Genomic DNA, 18,000 nt, shown 5'->3' with positions numbered 1-18,000 from the left:
AGCCTTGCATCTCCCTTCTTGACTCAACCTGAGTCAAGAAGAAACAGAATACCTGAGTAGACCTTTAAAAAATAAGGAGAAACAGAGCAGGGAGGAAGAGCAGGAAGAAAAGATTAACATTAAACAGAGACATGAGGTGGGAGGGAAAGGGAGAGAAAAGGGAAATTGCACGGTAATGGAGGGAGACCCTCATTGTTATGCAAAATTACATATAAGAGGTTGTGAGGGGAATGGGAAAATAAACAAGGAGAGAAATGAATTACAGAAGATGGGGTAGAGAGAGAAGATGGGAGGGGAGGGGAGGGGGGATAGTAGAGGATAGGAAAGGTAGCAGAATACAACAGTTACTAATAGGGCATTATGTAAAAATGTGGATGTGTAACTGATGTGATTCTGCAATCTGTATTTGGGGTAAAATTGGGAGTTCATAACCAACTTGAATCTAATGTATGAAATATGATATATCAAGAGCTTTGTAATGTTTTGAACAACCAATAAAAATAAATAAATAAATAAATAATAAAAAATAAATAAATAAAATAAAAAATAAGGAGAATGAATTAGTAACCAAAAACTTCCACAAAAAAAAAAAAAAAAAAAAACCAGGGCCATCTGGTTTCATTGGTAAATTCCCCCAAACATTTAATGAATTAACACTAATCAATCCTTCACGAACTTTTCCAAAAAAAACATGAGAGGAAAGAACCTTTCCTAACTTGTTGTCTGAGGCCAGTATTACCTGAAAAAAGCCAGAAAAAGACATCAGAATGGGAAAATAAAACAAAAACAGACTCATATTCCTTACTGATAATACTGAAAAAGTCCTCAAAAAAAAAAAATAGCAAAGTGAATCCAGCAACTTATAAAAAGGATTCTGCACAAGGGCTGGGGATGTGGCTCAAGTGGTACTGCGCTCACCTGGCATGCACGTGGCACTGGGTTCGATCTTCAGCACCACATAAAAATAAAGATGTTGTGTCCACCGAAAACTAAGAAATAAATATCAAAAAAATTCTCTCTTTTAAAAAAAGAAAAAAAAGGATTCTGCACAATAACCAAGTGGGATTTATCTCAGGAAGTCAGAAGTGGTCAAGCACAGAAAATCAATGTTGTACATATAAGTAGAATAGAAGACCAAAACCACATAGAATTAACAGTCATCACTTGATGTTCACAGCCATAAATTTAAAGACTGACTGACAAACATGGCTGTGTGTGTTTTTTCCAGCCGCATTCAGCTGTGCGGAAGCAAGAGTGGAGTAGTCAAAAGGTTGGATATAAGATTTGCAGTTTTGACATGTAAATAAAACAAATTCCAATGGGACAAGGTATTCAGGCTGTATGTAAAAGGAGTGATATAATCACAGCCAAAGGGAATTTAAGACAAGACAGAAAAGAAATGAGAACATAAGAGAATCAGAGACTAAAAATGTGGCAAGATTAACTGCAGATCCTGGTGGAATTGATGAATACGATGGTCTGGATATGGTTTGTCCCCACCAAAACTCATGCTGAAATTTGATTCCCAATATGGCAGGTGGGGCCTTTGGAGGTAACTAGGTAATAGGGAAACTGCCCTCATCAATAATGTCTTTCCTCAGAGACTGCATTAGTTATCATGTGTGGGTTATTACAAAGCAAGCCTTGTACCTCCCTTTGGTCTCTCTCATACATGTGCCTCTCCTTGCCTGCACTCACTTCTCTTCCACTTTCTACCACAAGGCTCTCACTAGAAGTCAAGCAGATGCCAGCACCATGCTCTTGAACTTTCAAAACCATAAGCCAAATAAACCTCTTTTCTTTATAAATTTCCCAGTCTCAGGTATTCTGTAAGAGCAACAGAAAATGCACTAAAATAATGAATCATTACAGCTGGAGTCCTAAAAGGAGTAGGTTAGAAAGATAGGAGGTAGAAATTAGGGAGTGAGATGCTTAGAATAGAGATTATAGAGTCAGCTATTGGTAATGACATGAGTTACAATTTGACATGGTAGTGAATAGTTGAGGTATATGAATTCAGCTTGAATGACTATAGCTATCTTGAGTCATAAACTCATATCACTCCCAGAATAATCCTAGTCAGTTTTTCCTCTATAGTTCCCCAGCAAACTATAAATAAACAAAATTATTTGAGTGGGCCCCGACTCCAAGGATGTTCCTAATTCTTTGATATTATCTTACTATAAACCAGGTATATTACAGCTAGAATGAAGTCACTTTTGTCCTAACCTAACCTCTCTTTCTGACCCAAACTGCAGGATTCCAACTGGTCTTGCTGTTGCTATTTATCATGCTTCCATCAGTAAGTGCCTCAATAAATTGCACTCTGTACAATTCTAAGTCTATTTGCCTCTCTCTTTGGTTTCATGACACCTTGGAGCTGGTTCTCACACACTAACACTGGGTTGTGCTGGGAAATTAGGTAAAGTAGAAAACAAGAAAACTGTAAGATAGCAATTAAGGGGACTGAGAGGCAAAGTTAGTGGAAGCATTATCTATGCAGCAATTGGAATTACCAAGAATTGTGTTATAGAGAAACTGACAAAAGTCAGTAGCCAAAAACTTTGAGGAATGAGGAGTACTGACCTGGAGGTCTATGGAAGACCACCTAGTGGTATATGGACTAGTAAATGAGATTCAAAGACATGGAGTTTAGGAATAAGGGGGAAGAATGGTCTGAAGGCAGCAATGACATTCATATGTGGTTTAAACTGTACCAGGGATTTGGGGTTTGTTCAGGTATAGTGAGGCAGACAGAACAGGAAATTATTGCTACTGAAAAGATAATCTGTAATTTACAACTCTCAGAAGGTGGGGAGTGAACCATGCTATGCAGGGCCACATGGGAAAAAGCAACAGATTTGGTTAGGAGGGAGAAGGAACAGGAAAAAAACAGACAAAGGCTTTTTTTTTTTTTTTGTCTTCCAGTACTGGGGATCAAACTCAGGCCCTCAAAAGCCATTATTGTGGTTTTCCTAGGAAGGAATGAGCAAGGTGAGGTGAGTAACTGAACAGGATTAGGATTACATAGTTAAATAATGTTGTCAAGCTTCTAGCTATATACAGGTAGAATTCCTCTACCCTGATCACCCCAGTTGTCTGATACCTGACCCTGGGGTGATCAGGGTAGAGGAATATTGTCTCCTGGAGTGTAAGAATTAGATGGAGGAAGGTGTATGGGTGGGTATATGGACTCAAGATTGGCCGATTTGCATATAAAAGATGTATTCACAGGCAAGTCATTTATTATCTCTAAGAACAAGTTAACTCTGGAAGGGGAATTCTTTCCCCAGTTAGTTTGTAAGACTCCAAATACCAAGGCATCAAGAATACATGGCTGAAAACAGGTGCACTGGCATAGGCCTGCAACTGAGTTGGGAGAATCACTTGAGCCCAGGAGTTTTTGGCCAGCTTGAGCAACATACTGAGGTCCTGTCTCAAAAATAAATAAAATACATGGCTGGAGGTGGTAGAGTGCAGACTTAACAGGCACAACGTGCTTGCTTCAATTCTCAGTACCCAAAGAAAAAAATACACAAGTTATAGTTAATACAAGGAAGACATATATTCTACCCATTTCCAGCCTGAGTAATAAAAGGAATGAAAAGAGAAAATAGCCACCACCTAAGAAAGCTGTCCTGTGTTGTTTTATGTGTTTATCTGATACTTTATTATAGCATCTCCCAGTTATTAATGTTAAACTGAAAATTCAAAGTCCTCCCTCATCTTTCCCTCTCATACATACAGACATAATAACAATGGTAAGTCTTCTGGGGAAATCAAAGAGTTTTATGATCTTCACTTGAATTTTAATCATGAAGTCATAAAGCAAGCACTATTTTCCACTGACATTTGAGCCTATCTGAAGTCACTGCATATAAAACAACTTTTCAAAAACTATATTTCATACTCTAATTCAAGTATACACGAAAGGAATTATTGTAGAATAAGTAGCAACATAAAAAAAATCTTTATTGATTCAAGAGAAAGGATATGAACTAAAGAAACTTACAAAGAACTGAATTTCATATAGCAAAAATTAAAAAATCTATTTTATCAGCTTTAACTAAAAGAAATTTAATATCTATTTTCCATTGTAATACTCTCCTTATGCACTATTTTAATGTAGTCAAATTTCAACACAATCTGCTAACAGAGAGCACATCACAAGCACTTTCTATGTATAAGATACTAGGTATCATTTGGATGTGCACATCAATGAGACAATCTATTCTCAAAGAGCTTACATAACCACAGACATACATGACTAACCTAATATAAAATAGAATACAATTAACTGCTTAAAATATAGCACTGTGAAATGCTATGAAGTACAAGGCCAGCTACTCCAACTTCCTTGTTTTAAATGAGAAAACTGAGGCTGAAAGAAATCAAACAAGATAATGCACAGCTAGAAGGAGGCAGATACTTATTTTGATGCCAAATCTAAGACTGACTTCACTCTCTTGTTCTACCTCTAATTTAATCTTTTCCCCCATCACTTTTAATGTAATAAAGAATAACACTGATTTCTCTCTAATGTAGAAAAATTTAAGCTATTTCCAGGATCTTCACTGACTGACTAATTTGATTTTTTACAGTACTAAGATTTAACCGCAGGGGTACTCTACCTCTGAACTACATCCCCAGCCCTTTTATTTTTTATTGTGAGACAGAATCTTGCTAAATTGCTGAGGCTGGCCTTGATTTTGTGATCCTCTTGCCTCAGGGTGCTAAAGTAGCTGGGATTACAGAAATGTACCACTGCTCCTGGCTCAGGATCTTCTTTTAAACATGCACTTAATAGCTGCAGAAAAGCATAATTTCAAAGTGCTACTAATATGAACAAATTTATTAAAATTTGTACAGTGTGCAATGTAAGGTGGCACACACCTGTAATTCCAGTGACTTGGGAGGCTGAGGCAGGTGAATTGCAAGTTCAAGGCCAACTTAGGCAAATTAGCAAGATCTCATTCTCAAAATAAAAAGAACTAGAGATAAAGCTCAGTGGTAAAGTGCCCCTGTATTCAATCCCCAGTACTACCAAAAAAGAAAAAAAAATTGTTCAGTGCTTATTAAATATCAGGTTACTGTGCTAAGTGCTTTACAATTATTTCACTTAAACCTCACAATAACTCTATGAGGTAGATATTATTATTATGGCCATTTTTAGATGAGAAAACTAATGGTAAGTGATTAGTACAAGTTTATACACTTAGAAACGGTAGACCTGGATTGACTACAAAGCCTGTTTTCATAAGAACTCCACTGTACCATCTACTAGGGGGAAAAAATTATTTATTTATTTATTTATTTATTTATTTATGGTGCTGGGGATTAAACCCAGCACCTTGTACATGGGAGGCAAGCACTGAGCTATATCCTCAGCACCCCCAAAGGTATATGTTTTAAAATTGATATTTAGAACTCTCAATGAAAGGCCTGTGGTCTACACTGGAAAATAATAATTTTCTAAATAACACTTAAAATATCTGTTTAAATTATAGTATATCATGCTGTTCTAAAAAACAAGAAAAATCAAAGGTAGGCAATTTCCAAATTTTCCATTTTGCTTATAGGAGCTTCATATAACTCAAAAAAAAAAAAAAAAACACGGGCTGGGGATGTGGCTCAAGTGGTAGCGCGCTCACCTAGCATGTATGAGGCACTGGGTTTGATCCTAAGCACCACATAACAAAATAAAAATAAAGATATTGTGTTCATCTAAAACTGAAAAATAAATATTAAAAAAAAAAAAGATGACTCTACCAACTGGCAGAACATATAATGAAGAATAGGCCAAATCACACACATATAGTTAAAATTTAATGATCCAAAGACAATTTTCTACACTAAAGTCAATGTGATTCTGATTACAAGCAAAAGGCATATCAGAAAATATGATGCAGGACATAAAGACACAATAATCCACCTTTATTTCTCAGAAAAGCAAAAACTGACCATTGATACTGGCATAATGACAGATATACATACCAATGGAATAGATTTGAAATTAACCCTTATATTTATGAGTGTATCAGTCAGCTCAGGTTACCATGACAAAATACCATAAATTATGTGGCTTAAATAATCGAAATTTATTTCACATAGTTTTGATGTCCAGAAGTCTAAGATCTGAGTGCCAGTATAGTTGGGTTCTGGTAAAGACCCTCTTTGTGGCTTCCAGACATCACCATTTCACTGTGTCTTCAGAGAGTGGTGACAGAAGGAGAGCACAAGCTCTCTGGTCTCTCTTCTTATGAGGTCACTAATCTTATGAGGACCCCACCTTCATGAAATTACCTAAATCTAATTACCAAAGGCCTTATCTTCAACTATCATCATATAAGGGTTAGAACCTTATCTTCAACTATCATCATATTAGGGTTAGAACTTCAACATAAAATTTTAGAGGAAGAGAATTCAATCCAGAGCAATGTACAACTGGTTTTCAACAAGGGTGTATAAATGTTCCAGTGGTAAAAGAGTTACTTCAAAAAATGGTGCTGAAACAACTTTGGATAAAGTAGGACATAATTCCTTACATCACACAAAAAAATTAACTCAAAATGGATCTTAGACCATGTAAGAGCCAAAAGTATAAAACCATAAAATCCTTAGAAGAAAATATAAGTAAATCTTTGTAGTAGGCACAGTGGCAAGTCCTGTAGTCCCAGCTACTCCAGAGGTTCGGGCAAGAGGATTGCAAGTTCAAGGGCAGCCTCAGCAATTTAGTAAGACCCTGTCTCAAAATTTAAAAATAAAAATAAAAATGGCTGAAAGTGAAGCTCAGTGGTAGAATGTCCTTGAATTCAATGCCCAATACAAAAAAAAAAAAAAAATTAAACTTTCATGTCACAAATGGCACCATCAAGAAAGTGAAAAGACAACCTACAAAATGAAAGAAAATATTTGCAAATCATATATCTGGTAAGAGTCTAATATTCTAGAATATGAGGAATATTCAGTAAAATGATGACAAATAACACAATTTAAAAAATGGCAAAGAACTTTAACAGTCCCAAAAAAAGATATTAAAATGGCAAATAAGTATATAAAATATGCTTAACATTAGGGAAACACAAATGGAAACCACAATGTGATACTAGTTCATATCTACTAGGATAACTATAATAAAAGACAGAGGTATAAATGTTGCTGAGAATATGGAGAAATTCACTCTCATCTACTGACAATGGGAATGTAAAATGGTATAGCCATTTTAGAAAAGTCTGGGAATTCCTCAATGGATTAAATATAGACTTACCATATGACCTACCAAATTTCACTCCTACATATTTACCCACAAGTAATGAAAACATAAATTCACACAAAATCTTGTACATAAAGGTTCATGGCAGCATTATTCATAATAGCCAAAAAAAAAATTAAATGACCATCAACTGATAAATGGATAAATAAAATGTGATATACAACTGAATATTATTCAATAATAAAAAGAAATGAAGTACAGAATGGGATTAAGTTAAATTAGTTTCTCTCATTATTTAGTTGATGAGAATTTTCTAAGTTCATCAAACACACGAATCTCCCAAATACTATAAAGTTTAACTGATGATCTATTTTCAAAAATTTTGACCACATAAAGCTGCTATGGTCTTAATGCTTATGTTCTCCAAATTCTACGTTGAAACTTAATTCAATGTGGTGGTATTAAAAGGTGGGACAGTTGAATGATTATTAGGCCTTGAGGGCTCCAACCTATGAATGGTATTAATGCCCTTTTAAGAGACCTGAGGGAGTTTGTCCATAACAACTGCCATGTGAAGGCATAAAGGACGTGCCATCTATATGGAAGTAGCCTTCATCAAACACAAAATCTGTTGGAACCTTTATCTAGAACTTCCCAAAATACAGAACTGTAGTGATTAATTTCTGTTGTTTATAAGTTACTAGAACTAAGGTACTTCCTTTTTTAGCAGTTCAAATGAACTAAGACATAAGCCATGAGAATAAAAACAGTTATGATCTAATATATTTTATAAACTATTTATTTAAAGTTTTATTTTAAAAAAATTTATATTTTTTTAGCTGTAGTTGGACATGATAGCTTTATTTTTATTTATTCTTATGTGGTGCTGAGGATTGAACCCAGCGTCTCACACATGCTAGGCGAGTGTTCTATTACTGAGCCACGACCCCCGCCCCTATTTAATAAATCAGTATGTGCCAATGGTTCTCAATAGCCACACACACCTAACTCCCAGAGGACATATAGCAAAGTCTGAAGACGGCACAACTAACATCATAAAATGCACAGCACTGCCCCCACAACAAAAAAAAAGTATCTAAACCAAAATGTCAATGGTGTCACCCTAGCATAGAATAATTCATTCAAATTATCAGAGAGCACACCATTCATTTCTTCTCTCCTAAGATCAGTCTTTTGTGTGTATGTGTGTGTGTGCATATATATATATATATATGTATGTATATATATATATATGTGTGAGTGTGTGTGTGTGCGCGCGCGCATGTGTATGTGTTAGAGATCAAACCTAGGCCTTTGTACATGCTAAGCACACACTCTACCAATGAGCAACAACTGCAGGCCAGGATCAGTCTTAAATCTGTACTGAGCTTCTACTAATAATTAGCCTATGATATTAATAGATTCTACTAATACTAATTACTATGGTAATTTATAATTCAAATTAATAGATTTTCCTTTCCAGGTTATTAAAGAGATGAAAATAAATGAAATGAAAACATACACACACTATACATGCTTAAAAATACCAATTATTTATTAGAATTAAATGTAATAGGAAAAAAGAGCACTTACTGTAAAAATGTTCTAAATTCTAAAGCTTCAACATTCTCCAAAGGAATAGGCTCATGATTTGTTATACTGTCTGATGTCTGTCCAATAATATGGAAATAGAAGTCAGGAACCCTTACTAAAAGGACTGCTTTGTGTGCTTTGAACAAAGTATAATCTGTAGAGAAAGTAACATCTGTATGGATTTCTTCCCTTAAAAGCCTATAAGGAATAAAATAGAATCATAGTTTAATTAGTGATGCTAAGAAATATAGAATTTTTATAAAGCAGATTTAAAAATAACATAATTTTAAAATGTACAGGAAACAAAATAAGTTAATAGTAAAAATAGGTTTGTTCTAACTTCATTCCAAAGAACACTACTTAATATTGGCTTAGAATCTAATGTTCTAAGAATTTATAGTAAAAACAAAGGCAATTTCACTAAAAGAATAAGACCATTTTTTCCAAAATGTATTTTAATTAATTCCTTCTAATAATAAAATTTATTTTATACTTAAGTTGTCTTTCATATGTAATGTACCTCCTTTAGATTTTTTTTTGAAACACAGAACACAAAGTTAATATGGTTGCTGACTATTAAGAAGAATAAACTTTTTAAAAATCTTACCAAAATTGAAGCAAAAAAAAGTCAATGGCCAATAACACCAACAAATCAAACATAACAATAGACAATTCAGGTTAGAAACTGGTACACTTTGTTCTGATTGTTAATTACCAAGTCTGACATGCAAGCTTGGATGTCAAGAATGTGACATTTAGGCCCTTTTCCATCCACCCAAATAGAATTAGTCATGCTGTAATCTATTTTTAAAATTATGAACTCAGGGGTAAACCCATTCAAATCCCTTTACTAGTATAGAGACATAATTATGATAAAGCCTATTGATTTCATTCATACAGAAAGTAATGGAAGAACAGAAATAAAAAATTGAAACTTTTTAATCTTTTGTCTTTTTGCAGTAACCATTATACTTACACTCTAAATATGAAACAATACTTGATATCACTATAGCAATATAATTGTCAAGGTATGTATTCTCAGAAGACTTCTGTATTGCAAGATATAATTGGCAATCACACTAGTACACTATAGACTATACAAATAATGGTTAAAGATATCCATCTTGGAAAGTTGCCAATGACATTCATCCTCCCTCAAGAGCAAGCAAATGGCTTCTTCCTCTAATCCCATTACATTCAGTACATACCTTTATTACAGCACTTCTGCCATTGCATCATTATTTTTATGTGTGTTCTCCCTATTAGACAATGAACTCCCCAAGGATAAAAACTGTATATCTTCAGTATACAGCAAGAGTTCAATATCTGTTTATTAAAAGATCCTATTTTACCCTAAACAAAACAATTTTTTTTCTTTTTTTAATTAGTTGTTCAAAACATTACAAAGCTTTTGACATATCATATTTCATACATTTCAAAACAAATATTTCAGAGCACAAAAGCTTTCAAAATCTTGAAAATAATAAGCAGACATATGTCTTATTTTGATCAATATTTTCATCATATTATTTTCCTAAGTAATTTTAAAGTTATACAAATGTGCTGTCCTTTCAAACTTTAATTAAAAAACTCAAATTGTACACTCAATTTGTTCCTTTCTCCCACCCATTTTCTCCCTTCTTCAAGTGAATAAGGAAGCACTGCAGCTGGTAGCCAAACCACCATCACTAGGGAATCTCCTGTTTGTAAGAGATACTCCTGAGTATTTGTTAAATGAAAGAAAAACGTTGTGTTAAAATTTATTAGTGTGGGAGCTGGGGCTGTAGCTCAGTGGTAGAGCACCTGCCTGATATGTGTGAGGCCCTGGGTTCGATCCTCAACACAACATAGAAATAAATAAATATTTAAAAATTATTAATGTGGAAATATAGTGCTTTTTATTTTATAAAACCATTTGTATCTATTGTGAGTATATCCTGTAACCATTATAACTAACAAATTCTGACTCAGATTGGCTTGAACATGAAGAGGGGTTACTGACTTAAGTAACAGTAAAGCCTAGAGGGCGGGCAGACTGAAGCAAAAGCAAAAGCTCAAGATTGTCAAGACCCAGCTTCTTTCCGCCTCATTTCTTTGCTAACTACTGTATTAACCTGTCTTAGTTCACTTTATACTGCTATAACAGAATACCAAAAATTTAATGGATTACAGTTCTATAGGCTGGCAAGTCCAATATCAAGGTGCCAACGCCTGGCAAGGGCTTCCTCGACTCATTATTACATGGTGGAAGGCAAGAGGGCAGGAAGAATTAAGAGGAGGGAAAATTCTTTTATAAGAACATAAGTCCTCATGACCTATGAGGATGGTACCCTCATGGCCTTTATTGCCACTTAAGGGTCCCACCTCTCAATACTACTACAATGGCAGTTAAATTTCAACTTGAATTTTGGAGGGGACAAATAGTTGAATCATAGAATTGTCTAACTAAAACATTTTAGACTGCTGCTAAAAATCCCAGTTATCACTAAACCATAATACCTGCCCTCAAGGAATTTATAGTATAGTAGGGAAACCAGTCCTGAAATTATTCAGAGTGTGATACACTCAATAGCACAAATTTTTTTCAAGTACAGACTAAGACCTCATAGAGAAATAAAGGAAAGTAGGAGGGAGTTCCTGGGCTCCACAATCCTTACAAAGTTAAGTGTGAGCATGGAATTACAACATGGTCTGCATAGAGTACTGAGAAGGTTAAAAGTGATGGATGAAGCTGAGGGACAAGGATGAATAAGAGAGACAAACAGCTTAACTATATTCTTCAGTTGAAGGGGAGTCACCAAATAGTTTGAAACATAGGCAAGTTTATTTTTCAAAATATTACCTGTTAGCCAGGCATGGTGGCACATACCTATAATCCCAATAACTCAGGAGGGAAATGCAAATTTATGGCCAATCTCAGCAATTTAGCAAGACCCTATCTCAAAATAAAAAATAAAAAGCACTGGGTATGTACCTCCGTGGTAGAGTACACTGGGCTAAATCCCCAGTATAGCCCCCAACCAAATCACGTGTTAGTTGTGTAATGAAAGAGAAGAAAATGAGAATGAAGATGAGACAACTATTAAACAGCAGGAAGATGACGTAAAGAATTGGAGCCAGGGGAGGATCAGTGGTTGAGAAAGAGGGATTAGAGGGGCTGGGGTTATGGCTCAGCAGTAGAGTGCTTGCCTAGCCCAGGTGAGGCACTGGGTTCAATCCTCAGCACCATATAAAAATGAATAAATAAATTAAAGATACAACTAAACTACAACTAAAAAATAAATATTAAAAAATATTTTTAAAAAAGAAAGAGGGGTTAGAATTAATAAAGTTGGCAGGAGCTAGCAACTGGATCTAGAAGGCAAAATGAAGGGATTAACCCTTGGTCTGAGTAACTGGGTGCTGGTGATATCAGCAACCATTAATCTGTATTTGCTAGTCCACGTTCTATCTTAACTCCAGGTGTATTTCCAATTGTCTCTGAATACAGAGCTTCCCAAGCATTCATTATACACCTCCATTTCAAATGTCCTAAGATTTGGGGCCATCTTCCATTTTTCCCTTCCCTAGTTACCCAACATGTAATCAGTCACCTGTTATTTATCACTTGACTACTATAAAATCTCACTAGTAAGTTTCCAATTTCTTTTTTCAAATTCAAAATCTAAATATTTTAATTCCTATTTTTAAAATACCACTTCCTCCAGAATACATTACAAACATTTCCCTGGTAGAAGAAAGCCTCTTATCCAGTGACTCTGGAGGCTGAGGCAGGAGACCTCATAAGTTCAAGGTCAGCATGGGTAACTTAGCAAGACCCTGTCTCAAAATAAAAAAAAAATAAAAAATAAAAAAGAATGGGGATCTAATTCAGTGGTAGAGTGCCCCTAGGTTCAATCCCAGTACCACAAAAAAGAAAAAAAAATGAGAGAGAGAGAGAGGGAGAAAGACAGAGAGAGACTCTATTATCAAGTCTTAGAGTATCTACTTGCCTTCCTATGTTGTCATTTTGATCATCTGCCATATTCTAATAAAGTGACAAACTCATTAATTATATGTGAACTGGTATGGACCACATGCCCTCATGTCCTAATCACATCTGAATAGATGAAGGACTGAGCCAAAGTTAGCCTTCAGCCAATGTGGTAGTCAAGCAAGACAATGCCAGCAGAAGGGACCCTGCTTAGATGCCATCAGTTGATGGGACCAACCAATGGCATTTAAGAGCATTCTGAAGCAAATCAATGGTATAGTAAGAAAAAGAAATGGTGAGGAGAGAAGCAAATATGATGAAACAAAGTTACTAGAAGATCAGTTTCTAAAGCTACTGTAGAGAAGGCAGACTGCCTGGGTTTATGTTATGGCTCATATTCTGCCCATGTGATCCTGGGCAAGTCACTTTAAAGATTCTGGAGGCAGACTTCCAAGGTTCTTATTCTATTACTTTTTCTATAAAGTTCATACAATGTGTCTTTAATTTTTTAAATGAGAATGATAACAGGACTTACTTCACTGTGATTCATGAGAAAAATAAATAAAACATTACACATAAGCCCAGTATCTAGTTAGTAGTAGGATGGTAATACATACTAGCTTTTTCTTATAAAACTGTCCCAAACAATGGTCTATGAATTTATATGGTCTTATTATGCAATTATTGTCATATCCCAAGCAACTTTCCAGTTCTGCATCTAATCTTTTTTTTTTTTAACTGCTGAAACTATTTCCTGTTTTTCTTCACTTCTCCACATTATCTCATTGGCTCAGGTAACCTAGAATCTAATATAACTTGCTTTCACAAATAAATCAAGTTCTTTCAAATCTCTGTCTGTGTAAGAAACATCCACCATGTTTAAACATCCTCTAGTTCTTTCTTCCCAATCTTTATTTCAATTCTTAATCCCCAAGAGCTCACTCAAATTTATCACCCTATAAATCCTTCCTCAACCTACTTCCACCACCACTTTTGTTTAGTCATCTCTCTCTCACTAAAGTGTAAGCACAAACACCAGAGCAATGTCTTAATCTTTGATTCCTCATGACCTAGTACAGGACAAGATATATGAGTGGAACTAGATGTTACATTAATATTTGTAGAATAAATCAGTGATATTGCTGTGCTTGGGGAAGATTAACTTAGCATGTAAGGTGGTTAGGTAAGTATATGAAGTTTTTCAATGTTGTTAAAAAAAAATGCTGTCACATCTATTTTTCTTTGCTTATAATTGGAACTTGGGAGTTTAGAGTCCTATTCTCAATTCCATTAGGATGAAGACAAACTGTTCACCAACTACACTTTTCGGGGTGGGGGTTATCAGGGATTGAACTCAGTGGCACCCAATCACTGAACCACATCCCCAGCCCTTTCTATATTTTATTTAGAGACAGGATTTCACTAAGTTGCTAAGGCCCCCATAAATTGTTGAGGCTGGCTTTGAACCTATAATCCTCCTGTCTCAGCCTCCCCAGCGGCTGGGATTAAAAACGTGCACCACCATACCTGGCACCTCATTTCTTTTATCTAATTTAGATGTGTTACCTTTCTTAAATTCATGACACTTCAAGGCTCACAAAACAGCCAGACAAATAAAGCCACTAAAAAGAGGGAGAATCTCATCCTTAGTTATCCTTAGGAAGAGAACAGCTTCATTCTTATTTTTTCCTCTTTTATATCAGTCCCCCACTGGTGGATACAAAGTAGTATCCCTGGTAGATAGGCCAAAATTAAAGGGATTTTTTTTCTTTAATAAAATTCCAATTCTTGCTATAGGAAATCTTTAGTGTGGACGAGTTTCTTTCAGAAAGCACTTTTTAAATGTAGAATGGTGCACAATTGCTAGTTATTATTAGTAATTCTGTGTACTCTGGTTCAGTGGTCCTCAAAGTAGGACTGCAACCAAGAGAATGAGCAGCACCTGGTCCTTATCAGAACTATAAAACCTTGGGGCCCCGGTCCCAGACCAACTGAATCAGAACTTTGGGCTGGGACCCAGTCAACCTGTTTTAACAAGCCCCTCAGGTGATTCTGATGCACACTTAAGTTCAAGAAACAATGTTTTAAAGGTAATGGAGATTAGCTGAATTAATTTTCTTTATAAAGAGAGATGACTTTAAATGGGTTCTTTACAGATTAAGGAAGATATTCACAGGCCTAGCTTCGGGACAACCCTTCATTTTCTTGGGTCCTCCTGGGAGATGGGAGTTGGTAGGAACCATAGAGTGTTCTAGGTGGAGAGGGAAAGCCAGGTTGCAATCAGGAAGTATTTCTATATAAGCATTCCTGGTAAACCTTTTAAAAGAGAGCTCCAGCAGAGCTCACAGAAAAGGGCAAATCCAAGTCTCCAGTAATTTGTTCTATCTTTCCTCAATACAATACAAATATGCCTAATTTCAACTACTTTCTTAAATTAAAAAAAAAAAAAAGTGTATGTCTCTTAACAGGAATCCACCCCGACCTTAGTGATTTGTCTTCAACACAATAGAGCCTGCCCCTTGTTAGAATATTTTAGCACAAACGGGTGCTGCATATGACCACAATTTTGCTTTTCCTTTGAATGTGGTCAGTGGTGTCTGAAATGCTGAGACTGGTTATCTGGGTGTCGGAGGAGTGGAGAGACTGGCGAACATCCGCAGTTGCCAGAGTCGAGGGGAACAAGGTAAGGAGGGATGTGGGAGACGAGTTGGGCGAAGGTGGACACTGAAGTAACTGATGCAGCCAGAGTTCCCGCCTCCTCCTACCTGAGCATATCCTGGCTGAGCTGCTCCGACACCGTCGCCTTCAGCCGGCGCCGTTCACAGAGCCCCTTCCTTTGCAACCCTTTACTGCAAACTCCAGGGGACCCCAGAAGTGCCACGGGGACCGTGGCGCCCTCCTCACAGCGGGCCATAACCTACTGAGGTGCTGCGGCAGACACAGTACTGGGCCTCACTCGCCCCGCCCTGGAGGAAAAAAGGGGCGTTTCCGACAGAACGCTCCACTAGACCCGAATCCGCCCCCTAAGGAAAAAGGTTGACGCCTCTCTTCTGTTTGCCTACGGTCTCTTATAGCTGTCGGACCGCCCTCGGGGCGATTTCGCAGGCCCAGGACTGCACGTGACCCCTGGGCGTGCGCAGGCGTAGTAGCTCTGTTTACCTCCGCTTGCGGGCGCCTACCCAGTATTGCCAGCTAACTGGCGGTCCTGCAGGACCGGGCCTGGCGGACCTGTTTGTCCCTCGTCTTTGCATTGCGGTTAGTGTCAACCATTCATTTTAATAAACACGTTTTTTAGAACTAAATTCAAACCAGTACGATCAGCCTTTGTATGCTGTGTCGTCCTGACATGTCTGCGTTTTTTTCTTTTCCCCATGAAAAACTGATACATATGACGGTTCCAGTAGCGAGTCACACCCCCTCTCTTACCTGCTTCTCAGCCCTGAAAAATAAATACTTTGGGCAAGAAAAATTGGGAGTAGAGGAACAAATTACTAAACTCTGCCGCAAAAATAATCCTGAGTCCAATACAAAGGGTATTTACAGGGTCTCCAAGATTCCGTCCTTTTCTGATCCAAGGAGTGATTCATGTAACTGTTCTTGGATTTGAGCTGAGAAAGGTCAAATTTTATTACATGATTTTGCGTATAAATCCCAAAATTTTATGATCAGGAAGGTAGAATAAAAGTAAGTTGAGAGGGACAGAGGCTTCCATTGAGTAGAGAAGTGGGTGGAGGAGCTCTAGAATTTTGAAGACAGTGCTTCACTTGAAGGTTTCAGTACTTTTTATTTGATCACTTGCTGGAAAAAAAAAAAAAGCTTGTTAGTTCTGCTTTATTGACAAGTTCTGCATACACTGGAGAGTAACAATTGCTTAGAAAATATATGGACTTTGTAACATAAGATTGACCCAGAGGTAGTCATTTCTCCAAATGCCCCCTTTCAGATACTCACTCAGAAACCTGACATTTTAATCTGAATGCTTATTGTGTAATGAAAACATTCTTGTTGCTTTATTTTGTATTAACTCAGTCCTTACGTTAACTGTCTAGATAGGTACTTCCCTGAACCCCAATGTACAGATGAGGGAAACAGAGAGGATAGGTAACTTGACCACGATCACACAACAAGCTTGAAAATAAAAAACCATCTTTACCTTTTGATTGATGAATTTAGTCAACTTACATTTACTGTTGGTGGGAATATAAATTGTTGCAGACATTATGAAAAACAGTACAGCGAGTCCTCAAAAATTTAAAAATAGAACTACCATATGATCCAGAAATCTCTCTTCTGGATGTATATGGAAAAGAAATGAAATCAGCACCTCAGAGAGAAACCTGCCCTCCCATGTTCATTGTAGCATTATTCAAATTATTTAAAAGTTAATTATGTGAAATAATATAATAATTGACTTGACTGATTATTTCACGGTATCAAAACATCATGTTGTACACTTTAAATTAAACCAGGCTGTCTAGTGTCAGGATCTTTCCCTTCAAAACTGTGCCTCTTTATCAGAGTTATTGATGCCTCTTTATCAGCTGGTGAAGTAAAAACTAGGCTATTCTCTGGTTGGGAATAAATTTTTGGACATGTAATTTAACCTGAGGCAGCTTAGGCAACTGACTATGTAAAGTGATTAAAGAATAAATGCCCCTTAAGAGAGGGGGGGGGCAGGCAGGCACAAGGAGCTGGGGGTATAGCTCAGTGGTAGTGCTTAGTATGTGTGAGGCCCCAGGTTTTTTTTTTTTTTTAAAGTCCTATCATTGATGCTTCACATTCTACTAGGAGATACTTCTTAAAGCTTCTCCCCCCAACACCAATATTTTTTTCCTTGTGGTGCTGGGGATCAATCCCAGGGCCTTGTGCATGATAGCCAAGTGATTTATAACTAAGTTACTCCTTTAGGTCCTTAAAGTATGAATTCTGTTTTAATCAATTCATGGCTATAGTCACTTATCCCTAGAGTGAGTTTATCAATCTTTTTACTGTTTCTAGAGTCTTCCCTATGTATATGTTTTGTGTTAAGAGGCAGACATTCAAATCATAATATAGAATCTAGAGTAAACTGTTCATTAGCTGCATGACATAAACTGCTGGTCTAGTATTCTAAATATATTGAACTCTAGTGTATTAAGCCTCAGTTTACCTATAATTGGGACAAGAGTATTTCATGTGGTAGTAGGAAAGACAAAATGTAAAATCTTGCCACATATGTATT

General features: G+C 36.5%; 1 protein-coding gene across 2 annotated transcripts in view; it reads right to left on the bottom strand.

Moving 5' to 3' along the window:
• The window catches only part of Btbd8 (BTB domain containing 8), a 92,372-nt gene extending 76,588 nt beyond the window's left edge, over positions 1–15,784 (bottom strand). The window contains exons 1-2 of one of the 2 annotated variants that reach the window (XM_046461689.2): positions 15,545–15,784; positions 8,807–9,004 (exon numbers count right to left, since the gene is read on the bottom strand). In XM_046461689.2, coding sequence (XP_046317645.1) covers positions 8,807–9,004; positions 15,545–15,693 — 347 coding nt within the window. In that variant the 5' untranslated portion in view covers positions 15,694–15,784. The remainder of the gene's footprint in view (positions 1–8,806; positions 9,005–15,544) is intronic. The other variant, XM_058585176.1, reaches the window with a different exon arrangement.
• Positions 15,785–18,000: the final 2,216 nt, after the last annotated feature.

The sequence above is a fragment of the Marmota monax genome, unplaced genomic scaffold, assembly GCF_021218885.2.
Source record: "Marmota monax isolate L192 unplaced genomic scaffold, Marmota_monax_Labrador192_F-V1.1 WCK01_AAM20220418_F8-fsc00070, whole genome shotgun sequence".
Lineage (NCBI taxonomy): Eukaryota > Metazoa > Chordata > Mammalia > Rodentia > Sciuridae > Marmota > Marmota monax.
Note: the sequence above shows the minus strand (reverse complement) of the source record. Positions and strands in the feature narration are given on the sequence as shown.